The 25,556-nt window shown below is 40.1% G+C and overlaps 1 protein-coding gene across 1 annotated transcript in view; it reads left to right on the top strand.

The window, feature by feature from the left end:
• Positions 1-25,556, top strand: part of LOC118373919 (NALCN channel auxiliary factor 2-like) — a 69,604-nt gene that overhangs the window by 37,935 nt on the left and 6,113 nt on the right. Inside the window, exon 2 of the mRNA XM_052457202.1 lies at positions 21,361-21,532. Within this exon, the coding sequence (XP_052313162.1) occupies positions 21,361-21,532 (172 nt within the window). The remainder of the gene's footprint in view (positions 1-21,360; positions 21,533-25,556) is intronic.

The raw sequence follows: 25,556 nt of genomic DNA on the forward strand, positions 1-25,556 counted from the left end.
ATCCATCCGCCTGCTGGGTATATCTACGTCATATCACTGACGTTACCTTTAAAAAGGTATTTAAAAGTACAAGAAACCCATGAACATGGGTTACTTTTTATTATTTTACTAGGCAAGTCAGTTAAGAACAAATTCTTATTTTCAATGACGGCCTAGGAACATTGGGTTAACTGCCTGTTCAAGGGCAGAACGACAGATTTTGTACCTTGTCAGCTCGGGGATTTGAACTTGCAACCTTTCAGTTACTAGTCCAATGCTCTAACCACTAGGCTACCCTGCTGCCCCAGGGTGATCGCACAATTTAATGTGCATTTAATGCGCACCTACTGTGCGGGATGGAAACAAAATTGTCAAAAACGGTAACAAACTACCATAAAACTACCAAACTACAAAAATAAAAAAATGTAAGAACTTTTCTGTTAAAAAATAAAAGTAATCTGATCCCTACACAGGCTCAAGGGAAACCTGTAAGGGTGGGTCTTCCAGCACCAGTACCCTTTGCAGGTCTTTAGATGTAAAATCCTTAAATCCCCAAAACTTTTCTCCCGCAGTCACACTAAGCTCCAGTTTCTTAGCCTTTCTTAGCCATTGAGACTTGTGCCGTACGGTTAATAACTGGCAATGAACGCCACAAAATCCACCAAGGTATCTTTTGATTGGCAGCAAACATTTATTACAGGCTGTGGTGCATTGACTACCATATCTTCACTAGCATCATTTGTTTTCTCAATTATTTTAATAGTCGCCGCATAGGAGATTCGATTGACCGCTCGAACTTTTACCACCTCAATCTTCTTCACCCTTACAGGGAACTCCAGGAAATCGTGATCATGATCCCCACCACAATTGCAACACTCACTGTCGTCCTTCTACACTTTGTTGTTGCGTATACTCTGTCCGTCTGCACACACTGGGAACATGGACAAATCCTTTACCATTTTTACACTGCAATGGTTTGGGGACAAAAGCTCAAAATCTTACATAACCAAGCTTCACATATGTAGGCATTTGCTCTTTATCAAAAAACAACAGGACCGACAGGCTTTCTTCTTTTTCTCCATTCACCCAGCGGGACAGACGCCAGCACCAACCACACCAGGAATTCTCTTCAAGGATTCAACCTGAACATCCGATGTCACCCGGAGATGACTCCTTTAACGGGTGCTCTACTAAGACAAAACTTCTGTTGTCCGGATTTTTTGAGGCTCACTGCAATCTTGCTCTGTTCCTCAGAAATACAATTCATCTAAAGAAGACCTCTCCTGGTCACTCTGACAGACTTTTCCCAGCGGATACTTTAAATTATTATTATTATTTTTTTTACATTTAACCTTTACATGTATTTAACTAGGCAAGTCAGTTAAGAACAAATTCTTATTTACAATGATGGCCTACCCCGGCCAAACCCGGATGACACTGGGCCAATTGTGCGCCGCCCTATGGGACTTCCAATCACGGCCGGATGTGATACAGCATGGATTCAAACCAGGGACTGTAGTGACGTGTCTTGCACTGAGATGCAGTGCCTTAGACCTTACTTCACCATTTGACACCTCAAACGGGTCTCCCACATATGCATCCTTACTCAACAAATGCATCCCAACAAGAAGTGATTCATTATCATTCAAACACATATCCTCCACTCCAATTTTGGATAAATTAAGGAAATAACTACAGTCAACTGACACCGATAACTGGTATTTCATAGCCACACTCACACGTGTTTAAAATCAGTAGCTAAATTGGGGATCTTCATAATTTACTATAGAGCAAGGGAGAGCGGAGTTTGCATTTGGCCCTGAGTGTTATGTGCGCACATGCACTCCAGTCGCCATCTTTGATTGCTGTGTGCTGTGAAACTGAATTGTCCCCAATTCAACCGTGTACAAGTGAGTCTTAGTACGGATTGCAGACACTACACTGATGCAATGGCATCGCAAGAGGAGGATGAAGTAGCTTTGAATTTAATCCCAGATTAAGATTGAATGAATCAGTGTTCGCTGGAGGTTCATTGATGAAACCTAAAAATCAATGTATCCCTACCATCACTGGTTCCTTTCTCTGCCAGCTACCATGCACTAGGCTTATTATACACCGTGTGTACAAAACGTTAAGAACACCTTCCTAAAGTTGAGTTGCACCCCTCCGGTACACAACTGAGCAAGAGGACAAGTACATTAGTGTCTAGTTTGAGAAACCAACACCTCACAAGTCCTCAATTGGCAGTTTAATGAAATAGTACCTGCAAAACACCTGTCTCAATGTCAACAGTGGAGAGGCAACTCCGGGATGCTGGTCTAATCGCCTCATCTCTCGCAACTATTTCATTTTGTATTGCAGGATTAGTATTGTGTTGCAATAGGTTGTACATACAAAACAGCCTCTAGCTCTTTTTTTTCTTACTCTGCACAAGTGTCTTGTAAAACACGATGTTTGATAACATCTTATGTTACAGAGTCACCTTCTGTGGTGTTAACTTATTCAATCAGATGGGTTCAGTTCTCTGAGCCCCCTTGTTCATGTGGATGTTGATGAGTTACTTGATGGTCTTTGTCATTCTGGAAACACAATTCCAGCGTACCATCTGTCAGCAACATACTGCAGGTTAATGTGTATGGAAATGTAGTCAGGGAATTCCTCTCTCGTCTCTGTCTCTCTCAGGAGTGAGTGGGGTTTGTAATTGAAAGATGAACCAAGAAAGCATGTAGAGGGAGACACAGAACATTGGACAAAGTTGTAATATACTGTAGTGTTTGATGTATTGTGTTGTAATTGTGCAATAAAATAATTGAGTATCTGTACTTAGATTTGTGTCACAGCAGACATCCTCATCCTTCACAATGTTTACTCTTGGTGGGGCTGACTCGTCTTCAGAATTGTATAATTTTATTTGACCATATAAGTTGACTGAGAAAACTTTCCCATTTACAGCAACGACCTGGGGAATCGTTACAGGAGAGAGGAGGGGGATGAATGACCTAATTGGAAACTGTTGATGGTTAGGTGACCATGAAGGTACGAGGGACAGAAATGTACCCAGGACATTGGGATTAACATGGGATCTTTAGTGACAACAGAGGGTCAGGACACCCGTTTTAACGGCCCATCCAAAAGACGGCATGCTACACAGGGCAATATCTCCAATCACTGCCCTGGGGCGTTGGGATATTTGTTTTAGAGCAGCGGAAAGAGTGCTTCCTACTAGCCGTCCAACACCACTTCCAGCAGCATCTAGTCTCTCATCCAGGGACCGACCAGTACCTACCCTTATCCTGTTGTGAATAAAGAAAAGACAGGTTGTAGTATTGGGTGTAGTGATGGGAGGCTGACCGTATGATAAATAGAATGGCTGTGAAAGGCTCTGGCTCATCCTGCTGGTATGACAGCGGTAGCCCTTGGCTCCACAGCAGAGCGAGGTGAAGAAACTGCTGTGGTCCTCTGTCTACATCACTGCTGCCCTGTTTCCTGTGCCTCTGTCTGTGGAGGGCTGCTGCTGATGCCTTGCTCATATTATCATCTATATTTATCTCTCTTACTTAATCAAACACGGGGCCTGGTGGAGAGCTTCCTGAGTAGGATGAAGATGTACCCTGGCTTTCCTTGAGCTACATTGTACTGTACTCAATGTAGTTCACTGGCCCCATACAGTGCTTGTCTTACAGTGATTTACAGTGTGCATTACCACAGTGGCTGACTCAGTAAATTTCACTATAGGGTTCCATGGCTACAGCCCTGAATAAAATCAAGTTTATTGGTTGCGTACAAATTTGCAGGTGTTATAGCAGCTGCAGTGAAATGCTTGTGTTACTAGCTCCAACAGTGCACTAGAGCGTCTTGTGTTACTAGCTCCAACAGTGCAGTAGAATGTATTGTGTTACTAGCTCCAACAGCGCAGTAGAATGTCTTGTGTTTCTAGCTCCAACAGCGCAGTAGAATGTCTTGTTACTAGCTCCAACAGCACAGTTGAATGTCTTTTGTTACTAGCTCCAACAGCACAGTTGAATGTCTTTTGTTACTAGCTCCAACAGTACAGTAGAATATCTTGTGTTACTAGCTCCAACAGTACAGTAGAATGTCTTGTTACTAGCGCCAACAGTACAGTTGAATGTCTTGTTACTAGCTCCAACAGTACAGTTGAATGTCTTTTGTTACTAGCTCCAACAGCGCAGTAGAATGTCTTGTGTTACTAGCTCCAACAGTACAGTAGAATGTCTTGTGTTACTAGCTCCAACAGTACAGTAGAATGTATTGTTACTAGCTCCAACAGTACAGTAGAATGTCTTGTGTTACTAGCTCCAACAGTACAGTTCAATGTCTTGTGTTACTAGCTCCAACAGTACAGTAGAATGTCTTGTTACTAGCTCCAACAGCACAGTTGAATGTCTTTTGTTACTAGCTCCAACAGCGCAGTAGAATGTCTTTTGTTACTAGCTCCAACAGCGCAGTAGAATGTCTTGTGTTACTAGCTCCAACAGTACAGTAGAATGTCTTGTGTTACTAGTTCCAACAGTACAGTAGAATGTCTTGCGTTACTAGCTCCAACAGTACAGTTGAATGTCTTGTGTTACTAGCTCCAACAGTACAGTAGAATGTCTTGTTACTAGCTCCAACAGTACAGTAGAATGTCTTGTGTTACTAGCGCCAACAGTACAGTTGAATGTCTTGTGTTACTAGCTCCAACAGTACAGTTGAATGTCTTGTGTTACTAGCGCCAACAGTACAGTTGAATGTCTTGTTACTATCTCCAACAGCACAGTTGAATGTCTTTTGTTACTAGCTCCAACAGTACAGTTGAATGTCTTGTGTTACTAGCGCCAACAGTACAGTTGAATGTCTTGTGTTACGAGCTCCAACAGTACAGTAGAATGTCTTGTTACTAGCTCCAACAGTACAGTAGAATGTCTTGTGTTACTAGCTCCAACAGTACAGTAGAATGTCTTGTGTTACTAGCTCCAACAGTACAGTAGAATGTCTTGTGTTACTAGCTCCAACAGTACAGTAGAATGTCTTGTTACTAGCTCCAACAGTACAGTAGAATGTATTGTGTTACTAGCTCCAACAGTACAGTAGAATGTATTGTTACTAGCTCCAACAGTACAGTAGAATGTCTTGTGTTACTAGCTCCAACAGTACAGTTGAATGTCTTGTGTTACAAGCGCCAACAGTACAGTTGAATGTCTTGTTACTAGCTCCAACAGCACAGTTGAATGTCTTTTGTTACTAGCTCCAACAGCGCAGTAGAATGTATTGTGTTACTAGCTCCAACAGTACAGTAGAATGTCTTGTTACTAGCTCCAACAGTACAGTAGAATGTCTTGTGTTACTAGCTCCAACAGTACAGTAGAATGTATTGTGTTACGAGCTCCAACAGCACAGTTGAATGTCTTTTGTTACTAGCTCCAACAGCGCAGTAGAATGTCTTGTGTTACTAGCTCCAACAGTACAGTAGAATGTATTGTGTTACTAGCTCCAACAGCACAGTTGAATGTCTTTTGTTACTAGCTCCAACAGCACAGTTGAATGTCTTTTGTTACTAGCTCCAACAGCACAGTAGAATGTCTTTTGTTACTAGCTCCAACAGCGCAGTAGAATGTATTGTGTTACTAGCTCCAACAATACAGTAGAATGTATTGTGTTACTAGCTCCAACAGTACAGTAGAATGTATTGTTACTAGCTCCAACAGTACAGTAGAATGTCTTGTGTTACTAGCTCCAACAGTAGAGTTGAATGTCTTGTGTTACTAGCTCCAACAGTACAGTAGAATGTCTTGTAACTAGCTCCAACAGCACAGTTGAATGTCTTTTGTTACTAGCTCCAACAGCACAGTTGAATGTATTTTGTTACTAGCTCCAACAGTATAGTAGAATGTCTTGTTACTAGCTCCAACAGTACAGTAGAATGTCTTGTGTTACCAGCTCCAACAGTACAGTAGAATGTCTTGTGTTACTAGCTCCAACAGTACAGTAGAATGTCTTGTGTTACTAGCTCCAAAAGTACAGTAGAATGTCTTGTGTTACTAGCTCCAACAGTACAGTAGAATGTCTTGTGTTACTAGCTCCAACAGTACAGTAGAATGTATTGTTACTAGCTCCAACAGTACAGTAGAATGTCTTGTGTTACTAGCTCCAACAGTACAGTTGAATGTCTTGTGTTACAAGCGCCAACAGTACAGTTGAATGTCTTGTTACTAGCTCCAACAGTACAGTTGAATGTCTTGTGTTACTAGCGCCAACAGTACAGTTGAATGTCTTGTTACTAGCTCCAACAGCACAGTTGAATGTCTTTTGTTACTAGCTCCAACAGTACAGTAGAATGTATTGTGTTACTAGCTCCAACAGCACAGTTGAATGTCTTTTGTTACTAGCTCCAACAGCGCAGTAGAATGTCTTGTGTTACAAGCTCCAACAGTACAGTAGAATGTATTGTGTTACTAGCTCCAACAGCACAGTTGAATGTCTTTTGTTACTAGCTCCAACAGCGCAGTAGAATGTCTTGTGTTACTAGCTCCAACAGTACAGTAGAATGTCTTGTTACTAGCTTCAACAGCACAGTTGAATGTCTTTTGTTACTAGCTCCAACAGCACAGTTGAATGTCTTTTGTTACTAGCTCCAACAGCACAGTAGAATGTCTTGTGTTACTAGCTCCAACAGTACAGTAGAATGTCTTGTGTTACTAGCTCCAACAGTACAGTAGAATGTCTTGTGTTACTAGCTCCAACAGTACAGTAGAATGTATTGTGTTACTAGGTCCAACAGTACAGTTGAATGTCTTGTGTTACTAGCTCCAACAGCACAGTTGAATGTCTTGTGTTACTAGCGCCAACAGTACAGTTGAATGTCTTGTTACTAGCTCCAACAGCACAGTTGAATGTCTTTTGTTACTAGCTCCAACAGCGCAGTAGAATGTCTTGTGTTACTAGCTCCAACAGTACAGTAGAATGTCTTGTGTTACTAGCTCCAAAAGTACAGTAGAATGTCTTGTGTTACTAGCTCCAACAGTACAGTAGAATGTCTTGTGTTACTAGCTCCAACAGTACAGTAGAATGTATTGTTACTAGCTCCAACAGTACAGTAGAATGTCTTGTGTTACTAGCTCCAACAGTACAGTTGAATGTCTTGTGTTACAAGCGCCAACAGTACAGTTGAATGTCTTGTTACTAGCTCCAACAGTACAGTTGAATGTCTTGTGTTACTAGCGCCAACAGTACAGTTGAATGTCTTGTTACTAGCTCCAACAGCACAGTTGAATGTCTTTTGTTACTAGCTCCAACAGTACAGTAGAATGTATTGTGTTACTAGCTCCAACAGCACAGTTGAATGTCTTTTGTTACTAGCTCCAACAGCGCAGTAGAATGTCTTGTGTTACAAGCTCCAACAGTACAGTAGAATGTATTGTGTTACTAGCTCCAACAGCACAGTTGAATGTCTTTTGTTACTAGCTCCAACAGCGCAGTAGAATGTCTTGTGTTACTAGCTCCAACAGTACAGTAGAATGTCTTGTTTACTAGCTCAACAGCACAGTTGAATGTCTTTTGTTACTAGCTCCAACAGCACAGTTGAATGTCTTTTGTTACTAGCTCCAACAGCACAGTATAATGTCTTGTGTTACTAGCTCCAACAGTACAGTAGAATGTCTTGTGTTACTAGCTCCAACAGTACAGTAGAATGTCTTGTGTTACTAGCTCCAACAGTACAGTAGAATGTATTGTGTTACTAGGTCCAACAGTACAGTTGAATGTCTTGTGTTACTAGCTCCAACAGCACAGTTGAATGTCTTGTGTTACTAGCGCCAACAGTACAGTTGAATGTCTTGTTACTAGCTCCAACAGCACAGTTGAATGTCTTTTGTTACTAGCTCCAACAGCGCAGTAGAATGTATTGTGTTACTAGCTCCAACAGTACAGTAGAATGTCTTGTTACTAGCTCCAACAGTACAGTAGAATGTCTTGTGTTACTAGCTCCAACAGTACAGTAGAATGTATTGTGTTACGAGCTCCAACAGCACAGTTGAATGTCTTTTGTTACTAGCTCCAACAGCGCAGTAGAATGTCTTGTGTTACTAGCTCCAACAGTACAGTAGAATGTCTTGTTACTAGCTCCAACAGCACAGTTGAATGTCTTTTGTTACTAGCTCCAACAGCACAGTTGAATGTCTTTTGTTACTAGCTCCAACAGCACAGTAGAATGTCTTGTGTTACTAGCTCCAACAGTACAGTAGAATGTATTGTTACTAGCTCCAACAGTACAGTAGAATGTCTTGTGTTACTAGCTCCAACAGTACAGTTGAATGTCTTGTGTTACTAGCTCCAACAGTACAGTAGAATGTCTTGTTACTAGCTCCAACAGCACAGTTGAATGTCTTTTGTTACTAGCTCCAACAGCACAGTTGAATGTCTTTTGTTACTAGCTCCAACAGTACAGTAGAATGTCTTGTTACTAGCTCCAACAGTACAGTAGAATGTCTTGTGTTACTAGCTCCAACATTACAGTAGAATGTCTTGTGTTACTAGCTCCAACAGTACAGTAGAATGTATTGTGTTACGAGCTCCAACAGCACAGTTGAATGTCTTTTGTTACTAGCTCCAACAGCACTGTAGAATGTCTTGTGTTACTAGCTCCAACAGTACAGTAGAATGTCTTGTTACTAGCTCCAACAGCACAGTTGAATGTCTTTTGTTACTAGCTCCAACAGCACAGTTGAATGTCTTTTGTTACTAGCTCCAACAGCACAGTAGAATGTCTTGTTACTAGCTCCAACAGTACAGTAGAATGTATTGTTACTAGCTCAACAGTACAGTAGAATGTCTTGTGTTACTAGCTCCAACAGTACAGTTGAATGTCTTGTGTTACTAGCTTACAGTAGAATGTCTTGTTACTAGCTCCAACAGCACAGTTGAATGTCTTTTGTTACTAGCTCCAACAGCACAGTTGAATGTCTTTTGTTACTAGCTCCAACAGTACAGTAGAATGTCTTGTTACTAGCTCCAACAGTACAGTAGAATGTCTTGTGTTACTAGCTCCAACAGTACAGTAGAATGTCTTGTGTTACTAGCTCCAACAGTACAGTAGAATGTCTTGTGTTACTAGCTCCAACAGCACAGTTGAATGTCTTTGTTACTAGCTCCAACAGCGCAGTAGAATGTCTTGTGTTACTAGCTCCAACAGTACAGTAGAATGTATTGTGTTACTAGCTCCAACAGCACAGTTGAATGTCTTTTGTTACTAGCTCCAACAGCACAGTTGAATGTCTTTTGTTACTAGCTCCAACAGCACAGTAGAATGTCTTTTGTTACTAGCTCCAACAGCGCAGTAGAATGTCTTGTGTTACTAGCTCCAACAGTACAGTAGAATGTCTTGTGTTACTAGCTCCAACAGTACAGTAGAATGTATTGTTACTAGCTCCAACAGTACAGTAGAATGTCTTGTGTTACTAGCTCCAACAGTACAGTTGAATGTCTTGTGTTACTAGCTCCAACAGTACAGTTGAATGTCTTGTGTTACAAGCGCCAACAGTACAGTTGAATGTCTTGTTACTAGCTCCAACAGTACAGTTGAATGTCTTGTGTTACTAGCGCCAACAGTACAGTTGAATGTCTTGTTACTAGCTCCAACAGCACAGTTGAATGTCTTTTGTTACTAGCTCCAACAGTACAGTAGAATGTATTGTGTTACTAGCTCCAACAGCACAGTTGAATGTCTTTTGTTACTAGCTCCAACAGTACAGTAGAATGTCTTGTGTTACAAGCTCCAACAGTACAGTAGAATGTATTGTGTTACTAGCTCCAACAGCACAGTTGAATGTCTTTTGTTACTAGCTCCAACAGCGCAGTAGAATGTCTTGTGTTACTAGCTCCAACAGTACAGTAGAATGTCTTGTTACTAGCTTCAACAGCACAGTTGAATGTCTTTTGTTACTAGCTCCAACAGCACAGTTGAATGTCTTTTGTTACTAGCTCCAACAGCACAGTATAATGTCTTGTGTTACTAGCTCCAACAGTACAGTAGAATGTCTTGTGTTACTAGCTCCAACAGTACAGTAGAATGTCTTGTGTTACTAGCTCCAACAGTACAGTAGAATGTATTGTGTTACTAGGTCCAACAGTACAGTTGAATGTCTTGTGTTACTAGCTCCAACAGCACAGTTGAATGTCTTGTGTTACTAGCGCCAACAGTACAGTTGAATGTCTTGTTACTAGCTCCAACAGCACAGTTGAATGTCTTTTGTTACTAGCTCCAACAGCGCAGTAGAATGTCTTGTGTTACTAGCTCCAACAGTACAGTAGAATGTCTTGTGTTACTAGCTCCAAAAGTACAGTAGAATGTCTTGTGTTACTAGCTCCAACAGTACAGTAGAATGTCTTGTGTTACTAGCTCCAACAGTACAGTAGAATGTATTGTTACTAGCTCCAACAGTACAGTAGAATGTCTTGTGTTACTAGCTCCAACAGTACAGTTGAATGTCTTGTGTTACAAGCGCCAACAGTACAGTTGAATGTCTTGTTACTAGCTCCAACAGTACAGTTGAATGTCTTGTGTTACTAGCTCCAACAGTACAGTTGAATGTCTTGTGTTACAAGCGCCAACAGTACAGTTGAATGTCTTGTTACTAGCTCCAACAGTACAGTTGAATGTCTTGTGTTACTAGCGCCAACAGTACAGTTGAATGTCTTGTTACTAGCTCCAACAGCACAGTTGAATGTCTTTTGTTACTAGCTCCAACAGTACAGTAGAATGTATTGTGTTACTAGCTCCAACAGCACAGTTGAATGTCTTTTGTTACTAGCTCCAACAGCGCAGTAGAATGTCTTGTGTTACAAGCTCCAACAGTACAGTAGAATGTATTGTGTTACTAGCTCCAACAGCACAGTTGAATGTCTTTTGTTACTAGCTCCAACAGCGCAGTAGAATGTCTTGTGTTACTAGCTCCAACAGTACAGTAGAATGTCTTGTTACTAGCTCCAACAGCACAGTTGAATGTCTTTTGTTACTAGCTCCAACAGCACAGTTGAATGTCTTTTGTTACTAGCTCCAACAGCACAGTATAATGTCTTGTGTTACTAGCTCCAACAGTACAGTAGAATGTCTTGTGTTACTAGCTCCAACAGTACAGTAGAATGTCTTGTGTTACTAGCTCCAACAGTACAGTAGAATGTATTGTGTTACTAGCTCCAACAGTACAGTTGAATGTCTTGTGTTACTAGCTCCAACAGCACAGTTGAATGTCTTGTGTTACTAGCTCCAACAGTACAGTAGAATGTCTTGTTACTAGCTCCAACAGCACAGTTGAATGTCTTTTGTTACTAGCTCCAACAGCGCAGTAGAATGTCTTGTGTTACTAGCTCCAACAGTACAGTAGAATGTCTTGTGTTACTAGCTCCAACAGTACAGTAGAATGTCTTGTGTTACTAGCTCCAACAGTACAGTAGAATGTCTTGTGTTACTAGCTCCAACAGTACAGTAGAATGTATTGTTACTAGCTCCAACAGTACAGTAGAATGTCTTGTGTTACTAGCTCCAACAGTACAGTTGAATGTCTTGTGTTACTACAGTTGAATGTCTTGTTACTAGCTCCAACAGTACAGTTGAATGTCTTGTGTTACTAGCGCCAACAGTACAGTTGAATGTCTTGTTACTAGCTCCAACAGCACAGTTGAATGTCTTTTGTTACTAGCTCCAACAGTACAGTAGAATGTATTGTGTTACTAGCTCCAACAGCACAGTTGAATGTCTTTTGTTACTAGCTCCAACAGCGCAGTAGAATGTCTTGTGTTACAAGCTCCAACAGTACAGTAGAATGTCTTGTGTTACTAGCTCCAACAGCACAGTTGAATGTCTTTTGTTACTAGCTCCAACAGCGCAGTAGAATGTCTTGTGTTACTAGCTCCAACAGTACAGTAGAATGTCTTGTTACTAGCTTCAACAGCACAGTTGAATGTCTTTTGTTACTAGCTCCAACAGCACAGTTGAATGTCTTTTGTTACTAGCTCCAACAGCACAGTATAATGTCTTGTGTTACTAGCTCCAACAGTACAGTAGAATGTCTTGTGTTACTAGCTCCAACAGTACAGTAGAATGTCTTGTGTTACTAGCTCCAACAGTACAGTAGAATGTATTGTGTTACTAGGTCCAACAGTACAGTTGAATGTCTTGTGTTACTAGCTCCAACAGCACAGTTGAATGTCTTGTGTTACTAGCTCCAACAGTACAGTTGAATGTCTTGTTACTAGCTCCAACAGCACAGTTGAATGTCTTTTGTTACTAGCTCCAACAGCGCAGTAGAATGTATTGTGTTACTAGCTCCAACAGTACAGTAGAATGTCTTGTTACTAGCTCCAACAGTACAGTAGAATGTCTTGTGTTACTAGCTCCAACAGTACAGTAGAATGTATTGTGTTACTCCAACAGCACAGTTGAATGTCTTTTGTTACTAGCTCCAACAGCGCAGTAGAATGTCTTGTGTTACTAGCTCCAACAGTACAGTAGAATGTCTTGTTACTAGCTCCAACAGCACAGTTGAATGTCTTTGTTACTAGCTCCAACAGCACAGTTGAATGTCTTTGTTACTAGCTCCAACAGCACAGTAGAATGTCTTGTGTTACTAGCTCCAACAGTACAGTAGAATGTATTGTTACTAGCTCCAACAGTACAGTAGAATGTCTTGTGTTACTAGCTCCAACAGTACAGTTGAATGTCTTGTGTTACTAGCTCCAACAGTACAGTAGAATGTCTTGTTACTAGCTCCAACAGCACAGTTGAATGTCTTTTGTTACTAGCTCCAACAGCACAGTTGAATGTCTTTTGTTACTAGCTCCAACAGTACAGTAGAATGTCTTGTTACTAGCTCCAACAGTACAGTAGAATGTCTTGTGTTACTAGCTCCAACATTACAGTAGAATGTCTTGTGTTACTAGCTCCAACAGTACAGTAGAATGTATTGTGTTACGAGCTCCAACAGCACAGTTGAATGTCTTTTGTTACTAGCTCCAACAGCGCTGTAGAATGTCTTGTGTTACTAGCTCCAACAGTACAGTAGAATGTCTTGTTACTAGCTCCAACAGCACAGTTGAATGTCTTTTGTTACTAGCTCCAACAGCACAGTTGAATGTCTTTTGTTACTAGCTCCAACAGCACAGTAGAATGTCTTGTGTTACTAGCTCCAACAGTACAGTAGAATGTATTGTTACTAGCTCCAACAGTACAGTAGAATGTCTTGTGTTACTAGCTCCAACAGTACAGTTGAATGTCTTGTGTTACTAGCTCCAACAGTACAGTAGAATGTCTTGTTACTAGCTCCAACAGCACAGTTGAATGTCTTTTGTTACTAGCTCCAACAGCACAGTTGAATGTCTTTTGTTACTAGCTCCAACAGTACAGTAGAATGTCTTGTTACTAGCTCCAACAGTACAGTAGAATGTCTTGTGTTACTAGCTCCAACAGTACAGTAGAATGTCTTGTGTTACTAGCTCCAACAGTACAGTAGAATGTCTTGTGTTACTAGCTCCAACAGCACAGTTGAATGTCTTTTGTTACTAGCTCCAACAGCGCAGTAGAATGTCTTGTGTTACTAGCTCCAACAGTACAGTAGAATGTATTGTGTTACTAGCTCCAACAGCACAGTTGAATGTCTTTTGTTACTAGCTCCAACAGCACAGTTGAATGTCTTTTGTTACTAGCTCCAACAGCACAGTAGAATGTCTTTTGTTACTAGCTCCAACAGCGCAGTAGAATGTCTTGTGTTACTAGCTCCAACAGTACAGTAGAATGTCTTGTGTTACTAGCTCCAACAGTACAGTAGAATGTATTGTTACTAGCTCCAACAGTACAGTAGAATGTCTTGTGTTACTAGCTCCAACAGTACAGTAGAATGTCTTGTGTTACTAGCTCCAACAGTACAGTAGAATGTCTTGTTACTAGCTCCAACAGTACAGTAGAATGTCTTGTGTTACTAGCTCCAACAGTACAGTAGAATGTATTGTGTTACTAGGTCCAACAGTACAGTTGAATGTCTTGTGTTACTAGCTCCAACAGCACAGTTGAATGTCTTGTGTTACGAGCTCCAACAGTACAGTAGAATGTCTTTTGTTACTAGCTCCAACAGCACAGTAGAATGTCTTTTGTTACTAGCTCCAACAGCGCAGTAGAATGTCTTGTGTTACTAGCTCCAACAGTACAGTAGAATGTCTTGTGTTACTAGCTCCAACAGTACAGTGGAATGTATTGTTACTAGCTCCAACAGTACAGTAGAATGTCTTGTGTTACTAGCTCCAACAGTACAGTTGAATGTCTTGTGTTACTAGCTCCAACAGTACAGTAGAATGTCTTGTTACTAGCTCCAACAGCACAGTTGAATGTCTTTTGTTACTAGCTCCAACAGCACAGTTGAATGTCTTTTGTTACTAGCTCCAACAGTACAGTAGAATGTCTTGTTACTAGCTCCAACAGTACAGTAGAATGTCTTGTGTTACTAGCTCCAACAGTACAGTAGAATGTCTTGTGTTACTAGCTCCAACAGTACAGTAGAATGTCTTGTTACTAGCTCCAACATTACAGTAGAATGTCTTGTGTTACTAGCTCCAACAGTACAGTTGAATGTCTTGTGTTACAAGCGCCAACAGTACAGTTGAATGTCTTGTTACTAGCTCCAACAGTACAGTTGAATGTCTTGTGTTACTAGCGCCAACAGTACAGTTGAATGTCTTGTTACTAGCTCCAACAGCACAGTTGAATGTCTTTTCTTACTAGCTCCAACAGCGCAGTAGAATGTATTGTGTTACTAGCTCCAACAGTACAGTAGAATGTCTTGTTACTAGCTCCAACAGTACAGTAGAATATCTTGTGTTACTAGCTCCAACAGTACAGTAGAATGTATTGTGTTACTAGCTCCAACAGCACAGTTGAATGTCTTTTGTTACTAGCTCCAACAGCACAGTAGAATGTCTTGTGTTACTAGCTCCAACAGTACAGTAGAATGTATTGTGTTACTAGCTCCAACAGTACAGTAGAATGTCTTGTGTTACTAGCTCCAACAGTACAGTAGAATATATTGTGTTACTAGGTCCAACAGTACAGTTGAATGTCTTGTGTTACTAGCTCCAACAGCACAGTTGAATGTCTTGTGTTACTAGCTCCAACAGTACAGTAGAATGTCTTGTGTTACTAGCTCCAACAGTACAGTAAAATGTCTTGTGTTACTAGCTCCAACAGTACAGTAGAATGCCTTGTGTTACTAGCTCCAACAGTACAGTAGAATGCCTTGTGTTACTAGCTCCAACAGTACAGTAGAATGTCTTGTTACTAGCTCCAACAGTACAGTAGAATGTCTTGTTTACTAGCTCCAACAGTACAGTTGAATGTCTTGTTACTAACTCCAACAGTACACTAGACTGTCTTGTTACTAACTGCAACAGTACAGTAGAATGTCTTGTTACTAGCGCCAACAGTACAGTAGAATGTCTTGTTACTAGCGCCAACAGTACAGTAGAATGTCTTGTGTTACTAGCTCCAACAGTACAGTAGAATGCCTTGTGTTACTAGCTCCAACAGTACAGTAGAATGCCTTGTGTTTCTAGCTCCAACAGTACAGTAGAATGTCTTGTTACTAGCTCCAACAGTACAGTAGAATGTCTTGTTACTAGCTCCAACAGTACAGTATAATGTCTTGTTACTAGCTCCAACAGTACAGTATAATGTCTTGTTACTTGCTCCAACAGTACAGTAGACTGTCTTGTTACTAACTCCAACAGTACAGTAGAATGTCTTGTTACTAGCGCCAACAGTACAGTATAATGTCTTGTGTTACTAGCTCCAACAGTACAGTAGAATGTCTTGTTACTAGCTCCAACAGTACAGTATAATGTCTTGTGTTATTAGCTCCAACAGCGCAGTAGAATGTCTTGTATTACTTGCCTCAACAGTACAGTAGGATGTCTTGTGTTACTAGCTCCAACAGTACGGTAGAATGTGTTGTTTACTAGCTCCAACAGTACAGTAGAATGTCTTGTGTTACTAGCTCCAACAGCACAGTTGAATGTCTTGTGTTACTAGCTCCAACAGTACAGTAGAATGTCTTGTGTTACTAGTGCCAACAGCGCAATAGAATGACTTGTGTTACTAGCTCCAACAGTACAGTAGAATGTGTTGTTACTAGCTCCAACAGTACAGTAGAATGTCTTGTTACTAACTCCAACAGTACACTAGACTGTCTTGTTACTAACTCCAACAGTACAGTAGAATGTCTTGTGTTACTAGCTCAAACAGTACAGTATAATGTCTTGTTACTAGCTCCAACAGTACAGTAGAATGTCTTGTTACTAACTCCAACAGTACACTAGACTGTCTTGTTACTAACTCCAACAGTACAGTAGAATGTCTTGTTTCTAGCGCCAACAGTACAGTTTAATGTCTTGTTACGAGCTCCAACAGTACAGTAGAATGTCTTGTTACTAGCTCCAACAGTACAGTAGAATTTCTTGTTACTAGCTCCAACATTACAGTATAATGTCTTTTTACTAGCTCCAACAGTACAGTATAATGTCTTGTTACTTGCTCCAACAGTACAGTAGACTGTCTTGTTACTAACTCCAACAGTACAGTAGAATGTCTTGTTACTAGCGCCAACAGTACAATTTAATGTCTTGTTACTAGCTCCAACAGTACAGTAGAATGTCTTGTTACTAGCTCCAACAGTACAGTATAATGTCTTGTTACTAGCTCCAACAGTACAGTTGAATGTCTTGTGTTACTAGCTCCAACAGTACAGTTGAATGTCTTGTGTTACTAGCTCCAACAGCACAGTTGAATGTCTTGTGTTACTAGCTCCAACAGTGCAGTAGAATGTCTTGTGTTACTAGCTCCAACAGTACAGTAGAATGCCTTGTGTTACTAGCTCCAATAGTACAGTAGAATGTCTTGTGTTACTAGCTCCAACAGTACAGTAGAATGCCTTGTGTTACTAGCTCCAACAGCACAGTAGAATGTCTTGTTACTAGCTCCAACAGCGCAGTAGAATGTCTTGTGTTACTAGCTCCAACAGTACAGTAGAATGTCTTGTTACTAGCTCCAACAGTACAGTATAATGTCTTGTGTTACTAGCTCCAACAGCGCAGTAGAATGTCTTGTGTTACTTGCCTCAACAGTACAGTAGAATGTCTTGTGTTACTAGCTCCAACAGTACGGTAGAATGTGTTGTTTACTAGCTCCAACAGTACAGTAGAATGTCTTGTGTTACTAGCTCCAACAGCACAGTTGAATGTGTTGTGTTACTAGCTCCAACAGTACAGTAGAATGTCTTGTGTTACTAGCTCCAACAGTACAGTAGATTGTCTTGTTACTAACTCCAACAGTACAGTAGAATGTCTTGTTACTAGCTCCAACAGCGCAGTAGAATGTCTTGTGTTACTAGCTCCAACATTACAGTAGAATGTCTTGTGTTACTAGCTCCAACAGTATAGTTGAATGTCTTGTGTTACTAGCTCCAACAGTACAATAGAATGTCTTGTTACTAGCTCCAACAGTACAGTTGAATGTCTTGTGTTACTAGCTCCAACAGTACAGTAGACTGTCTTGTTACTAACTCCAACAGCACAGTAGAATGTCTTGTTACTAGCTCCAACAGCGCAGTAGAATGTCTTGTGTTACTAGCTCCAACAGTACAGTAGAATGTCTTGTTACTAGCTCCAACAGTACAGTATAATGTCTTGTGTTACTTGCCTCAACAGTACAGTAGAATGTCTTGTGTTACTAGCTCCAACAGTACGGTAGAATGTGTTGTTTACTAGCTCCAACAGTACAGTAGAATGTGTTGTGTTACTTGCTCCAACAGTACAGTTGAATGTCTTGTTACTTGCTCCAACAGTACAGTAGAATGTCTTGTTACTAGTGCCAACAGTACAGTAGAATGTATTGTTACTAGCACCAACAGTACAGTTGAACGTCTTGTGTTACTTGCTCCAACAGTACAGTAGATTGTCTTGTTACTAACTCCAACAGTACAGTATAATGTCTTGTTACTAGCTCCAACCCCGCAGTAGAATGTCTTGTGTTACTAGCTCCAACAGTACAGTAGAATGTGTTGTTACTAGCTCCAACAGTACAGTAGAATGTCTTGTTACTAACTCCAACAGTACACTAGACTGACTTGTTACTAACGCCAACAGTATAGTTTAATGTCTTGTTACTAGCTCCAACAGTACAGTAGAATGTCTTGTTACTAGCTCCAACAGCGCAGTAGAATGTCTTGTGTTACTAGCTCCAACAGTACAGTAGAATGTCTTGTGTTACTAGCTCCAACAGTACAGTAGAATGCCTTGTGTTACTCGCTCCAACAGTACAGTAGAATGTCTTGTGTTACTAGCTCCAACAGTACAGTAGAATGTATTGTGTTCCTAGCTCCAACAGTACAGTAGAATGTCTTGTTACTAGCTCCAACAGTACAGTAGAATGTCTTGTTTACTAGCTCCAACAGTACAGTTGAATTTATTGTTACTAGCTCTAACAGTACAGTAGAATGTCTTGTTACTAGCGCCAACAGTTCAGTATAATGTCTTGTGTTACTAGCTCCAACATTACAGTAGAATGTCTTGTGTTACTAGCTCCAACAGTATAGTTGAATGTCTTGTGTTACTAGCTCCAACAGTACAGTAGAATGTCTTGTTACTTGCTCCAACAGTACAGTTGAATGTCGTGTTACTAACTCCAACAGCACAGTAGAATGTCTTGTTACTAGCTCCAACAGCGCAGTAGAATGTCTTGTGTTACTAGCTCCAACAGTACAGTAGAATGTCTTGTTACTAGCTCCAACAGTACAGTAGAATGTCTTGTTACTAGCTCCAACAGTACAGTATAATGTCTTGTGTTACTAGCTCCAACAGCGCAGTAGAATGTCTTGTTACTTGCTCCAACAGTACAGTTGAATGTCTTGTGTTACTAGCTCCAACAGTACAGTAGAATGTCTTGTTACTAGCTCCAACAGTACAGTAGAATGTGTTGTGTTACTAGCTCCAACAGTACAGTAGAATTTATTGTGTTTCTCGCTCCAGCAGTACAGTAGAATGTGTTGTTTACTAGCTCCAACAGTACAGTAGAATGTGTTGTGTTACTAGCTCCAACAGTGCAGTAGAATGTCTCACAAATACTCAATAATCAAAACAAGAAATCAAGAAATGACATGAACAAGTCCAAGTAACTATCCAGAGTCGATTATATTTGTTTGCATGTGTCAGAAAGAACCCAGAATATAAATATGTTGTGTGTATAGACAGTATATCATTACGAAATAAAATGGTATGTACAGTACAGTGCCTTGCAAAAGTAATCATGCCCCTTGGCATTTTTCCAATTTTGTTGCATTACAACCTGTAATTTAAATGGATTTTATTTAGATTTCATGTGAAGGACATACACAAAATAGTCCAAATTGGTGAAGTGAAATGAAAAAAATAACAGAAAAGTGGTGCATGCATATGTATTCACCCCTTTCCTATGAAGCCCCTAAATAAGATCTAGTGCAACCAATTACCTTTAGAAGTCACACAATTAGTTAAATAAAGTCCACCTGTGTGCAATCTAAGTGTCACATAATCTGTCACATGATCTCAGTATATATAACCTGTTCTGAAAGGCCCCAGAGTCTGCAACACCACAAAGCAAGGGGCACCGCCAAGCAAGCGGCACCATGAAGACCAAGGAGCTCTCCAAACAGGTCAGGTACAAAGTTGTGGAAAAGTACAGATCTGGGTTGGGTTATAAAGAATATCAGAAACTTTGAACATCCCATGGAGCACCATTAAATCCATTATTAAAAAATGGAAAGAATATGGCACCACAACAAACCTGCCAAGAGAGCGCCGGCCACCAAAACTCACAGACCAGGCAATGAGGGTATTAATCAGGGAGGCAACAAAGAGACCAAAGATAACCCTGAAGGAGCTGCAAAGCTCCACAGCGGAGATTGGCGTATCTGTCCATAGGACCACTTTATGCTATACACTCCATGGAGCTGGACTTTACAGAATAGTGGCCAGACAAAAGCCATTGCTTAAAAAACAAAATAAGCAAACATGTTTGGTGTTCGCCAAAAGGCATGTGGGAGACTCCTCAAACATATGGAAGAAGGCACTCTGATTCGATTAGACTAAAATGTAGATTTTTGGCCATCAAGGAAAACACTATGTATTGGGCAAACCCAACACCTCTCATCACCCTGAGAACAACGTCCCCACAGTGAAGCATGGTGGTGGCAACATCATGCTATGGGGATGGTTTCATCGGCAGAGACTGGGAAACTGGTCAGAATAGAAGGAATGATGGATGGTGCTAAATACAGGAAAATCCAGAGATTTGAGACTGGGATGGAGGTTCACCTTCCAGCAGGACAATGACCCTAAGCATACTGCTAAAGCAACACTCAAGTGGTTTAAGGAGAAACATTTAAATGGCTTGGAATGGCCTAGTCAAAGCCCAAACCTCAATCCAATTGAGAATCTGTGTTATGACTTAAAGATTGCTGTACACAATCGGAACCCATCCAACTTGAAGGATCTGGAGCAGTTTGCCTTGAAGAATGGGCAAACATCCCAGTAGCTAGATGTGTCAAGCTTATAGAGACATACCCCAAGAGACTTGCAGCTGTCATTGCTGCAAAAGGTGTCTCTACAGAGTGTTGACTTTGAGGGGGTGAATAGTTATGCACGCTCAAGTTTTCAGGTTTTTTTGTCTTATTTCTTGTTTGTTTCACAATAAAAAATATATTGCTTCTTTGAAGTGGTAGGCATTTTGTGTAAGTCAAATGATACAACCCCCCCAAAAATACATGTTAATTCCAGGTTTTAAGGCAACAAAATAGAAAAAATGCCCTGGGGGGTGAATACTTTCGCAAGCCACTGTAGGTATATTAGGATGAGCTATCTCGAGAATAAAGTATATACATACGCACATACGGTGATTAAGCAATAGTATATAAACAGAATATGAAGTGACCAGCATTCAATGACTCTATATACATGGGGCATTAGTATCAAGGTGCAGGGCAGAGTCCTGGGCAGGTAGCCAACTACTGTAGGGATAGCTGTTCAACAGTCTGATGGCCTGGAGATGGCCTTGACAAAGTGTATACTGGGTTGGCTTTGTTTTGCCAAAGTTTTCTATCACTGTAGTCAGCCCAATTTGTGTCATCTGTCCCCTTATAGAGGATTCACTATAGCTACCAATTGCCACCTCAGCAGAAAATAGATGTTTGCAGTAGCTGCTTCCCTAATACTGTAGAAATGGTTTTAATGTCCATCAATTAGCCTCAATTACACTGCAATGACAAAAACCTGCTGTGTGTGAAAGCTGCCAGGCGCTGTGCTCTTCTCTTGCAGTCAGTCTACAAAGCCTGGTTATGCTCAGAATACTTCAACGCCACCCAGAGCCAGTGTCAACACAGGATTCCCTGCAAGCAATATTGTCTGGAGGTCCAGACCATGTGCCCCTTTGTGTTACCAGACAATGACGACTTGGTCTACGGAGGACTATCCAGTTTCATCTGTACAGGTACAGTATGATTGGTGCCTTGAGTGACATTTAGTCGTTATTGTTGTTACCATTTTTCTCTCAAACTCATGTATTTGCATAGAAACTGTGGGTCGATTCCACACCAGGAAGGCCTGAAAATATTTAGGATATCTCAGATTGTTTTATAACTAGCTCCTTGTTCTATCTGTGCCTGTAGTTGACAGTAGCTGCCATTACCTCAGCAATGGAAAATCTGTTTTCCCGGATCCTTTTGAGGCTCACTGCAATCTTCCTCTGTTCTTCAGAAATGCAATGAATCAAAATAAGACCACTCCTGGTCACTCTGATAGAGACCACTTTTCCCAGCGCATACTAACCATTTTCGACACCTCAAACAGGTCTCCCACCTATGCATCCTTATTCAACAAACGCATCCCAACAAGAAGCGATTCATACACATCCTCCACTACAATTTTCGAAAATTTACATTTTGTTCCAGTTTTCAATTCTACTGTTGTCCATTCAGAACATTCGTTTACACCAACTTTGCTTGATTCGAACTCTTCATCCACTTCCGCCATCTTTCCCAAGCACACCCTACTATAGGCCTTTCTCTCGCGTGAGGGGGGAGTCAAATTACGGAGGACTTTCTGGGACTACTCAAGAAAAATATTCACTAGTACCTGCAACCTGGTTCAGGTTATCAGTCAACCTACCAGGGTAGTTACAAACAGCACAGGAATGAAATCATTAACATGTACTGATCACATCTTTACTCATGCTTGAAAGCGGTATCCAGATGCAGTGACCACAATATAATAGCCATATCTGGGAAAACCAAAGTTCCAAAGCCTGGGCCTAATATAGTGTGTAAGAGGTCATACAATACATTTTGTAGTGATTCCCATGTTGTTCATGTAAAGAATATCTGTTGGTCTGTGGTGCAAACAGACGTTGCACTTGACACATTTATGAAATTGCTCATCCCAGTATGCTCCCATTAAGAAAATGACTGTAAAAACTGTTCAATCCCTGTGGATTGATGAGGAATTGAAAAAATGGTATGGTTGAGAGGGATGAGGCAAAAGGAATGCCTAATAAATCTGGCTGCAAATTGAGAAATCATGTGACTAAACTGAATAAAAAGAATAAGAAACTAGAGTATCAAACAAAGATAAATGACAAAGAATGATAATAAAAAGCTTTGGAGCACCTTCAATGAAATTTGCAGAAATAAGGCAAACTCAGCTCCATCATTCATTGAATCAGATGGCTTATTCATTGCAAAACCGACTGATATTGCCAACTACTTTAATTATTTTTTCATTGGCAAGATTAACAAACTTAGGTATGACATGCCAACAACAAACACTGACACTACACATCCAAGTATATCTGACCAAATTAAGAAAGACAGGAATTGTAATTTTGAAATCCGTAAAGTTGAGTATGGAAGGGGGGAAAACATTATTGCTGTCTATCAACAATGACAAGCCACCGGAGTCTGACATCTTGGATGGAAAATGACTTAGGATAATAGCAGACGATATTGCCACTCCTATTTGCCATATCTTCAATTTAAGCCTCATAGAAAGTGTGTGCCCTCAATTCTGGAGGGAAGTAAAAGTAATTCCGCTACCTAAGAATAGTAAAGCGCACTTTACTGGCTCAAATAGCAGACCAATCAGCCTGTTACCAACCCTTAGTAAAGCTTTGGAAAAAATAGTGTTTGACCAAGTACAATGCTATTTTACTGTAAACAAATTGACAACAGACTTTCAGCACGCTTATAGGGAAGGACATTCAGCAAGCACAGCACTTACACAAATGACTGATGATTGGATGAGGGAAATTGATAATAAAAATATTGTGGGGGCTGTTTGTTCAACTTCAGTGCAGCTTTTGCGTTATCGATCCATAGTCTGCTGCTGGAAAAACATGTGTTATGGCTTTACACCCCCTGCTATATTGTAAATAAAGAGTTACCTGTCTAACAGTACAAAGAGGGTGTTATTTAATGGAAGCCTATCCAACATAATCCAGGTAGTGATGGTTGCTGATAATGGGCCTCCGTATGCCAATGTAGATATTCCATGAAAAATCAGCTGTTTCCTGCTACAATAGTCATTTATAACATTAACAATGTCTACACTGTATTTCTGATCAACTTGATGTTATTTTAATGAACAAAAAATGTGCTTTTTGTTCAAAAACAAGGACATTTCTAAATTACCCCAAACTTTTGAACGGTAGTGTATCAAATCAAATCAAAGTATTTGTCACGTGCACCGACTACAACAGACCTTACAGTGAAATGCTTACTTGCAGGCTCTAACCAATAGTGCAAAAAAGGTATTAGGTGAACAATAGGTAAGTAAAGAAATCAAACAACCGTAAAAAGACAGTGAAAAACAACAGTAGCGAGGCTATATACAGGTTAGTCAGGCTGATTGAGGTAGTATGTACACGTCGATATGGTTAAAGTATGGGTAATGTCTTCAAAAATATTGTTTTCCAAACAAAAAATAAGCTAAATCTTTTTGAGATATTCATATTAATATTTTTAATGTTTCATAAATTAATGTGAAAAATTGTATTACAGAATCTAGACCAAGTCCATATTTTAGAAAACTGTCGTATTACAGTGCCTTCAGAAAGTATTCACAGACCTTACATTTTTCTACATTTTGTTGTGATACAGCCAGAATATTAAAATGTAATAATCAAGATTTTTTGTCACTGGCTGCCACACAATAACCCATAATGTCGAAGTGGAATTATGTTTTTCAAAATGTTTACTAATTAAAAAGCTGAAATGTCTTGAGTCGATAAGTATTCAACTCCTTTGTTATGGCAAGCCTATGCAAGTTCCAAAATACACATTTGCTTTACAAGTCACATAATAAGTTGCATGGACTCACTCTGTGTGCAGTAATAGTGTTTAACATTATTTTTGTATGTCTACCCCCCTCTCTGTACCCCACAAATACAATTATCTGTAAGGTCCCTTAGTCGGGCAGTGAATTTCAAATATCGATTCAACCACAAAGACCAGGGAGGTTTTCCAATGGCTCGCAAAAAAGGGCACCTATTGGTAGATGTTTTTTGAGCATAGTGAAGTTAGTAATTACATTTTTGATGGTGTATTAATACGCCCAGTCCCTACAAAGATACAGATGTCCTTCCTAACTCATTTGACAGAGAGGAAGGAAACCGCTCAGGGATCTTACCATAAGACCAATGAGTTAAGAGCAGTGATAGTAGAAAACTGAGGATGGATCAACAACATTGTAGTTACTCCACAAAACTAACCTAATTGACAGAGTGAAAAGAAGAAAACCCGTACAGAATAACAAATATTCCAAAACATGCATTCTGTTTGCAATAAGGCACTAAAGTAAAACGGAAAAATATGTGGAAAATAAATTAACCTTTCGTCCTGAATACAAAGTGTTATGTTTGGGGCAAATCCAATAAAACACATTGCTGAGTACCACTCCTCATATTTTCCAGCAAAGTGGTGGCTGCATCATATTATGGGTATGCTTGCAATAATTAAGAACTGGGGAGTTTTTCAGGATAGAAAAGAAATGGAATGGAGCTCAGCACATGCAAAATCCCAGAGGAAAACCTGGTTCAGTCTGCTTTCCACCAGACACCGGTATATGAATTTACCTTTCAGCAGGACAATAATGTAAAACACAAGTTGCTTACAAAGAAGGCAGTGAATGTTCCTGAGTGGCCATGTTACAGTTTTTACTTAAATCTACATGAAAATCTATAGCAAGACATAAAAAGGGTTTTCTAGCAATGATCAACAACATATTTGACAGAGCTTGAATAATGGACAAATGTTGCACAAACCAAGTGTGGAAAGCTTTTAGCCAGAAAGACTCACTGCAGTAACCGTTGCTTCTACAAAGTATTGACTCAGGGGTGTGAATACTTATGTAAATGTCATATTTCTGTATTTCATTTTCAAAAAATGTGCAACAATTTCCAAAAATAAATATTCACTTTGTATTGTTTGTAGATTGGTAAAAAAAAAAAAGAAAATGTTTAA

This window comes from Oncorhynchus keta, chromosome 11 (genome assembly GCF_023373465.1).
Source record: "Oncorhynchus keta strain PuntledgeMale-10-30-2019 chromosome 11, Oket_V2, whole genome shotgun sequence".
NCBI lineage: Eukaryota > Metazoa > Chordata > Actinopteri > Salmoniformes > Salmonidae > Oncorhynchus > Oncorhynchus keta.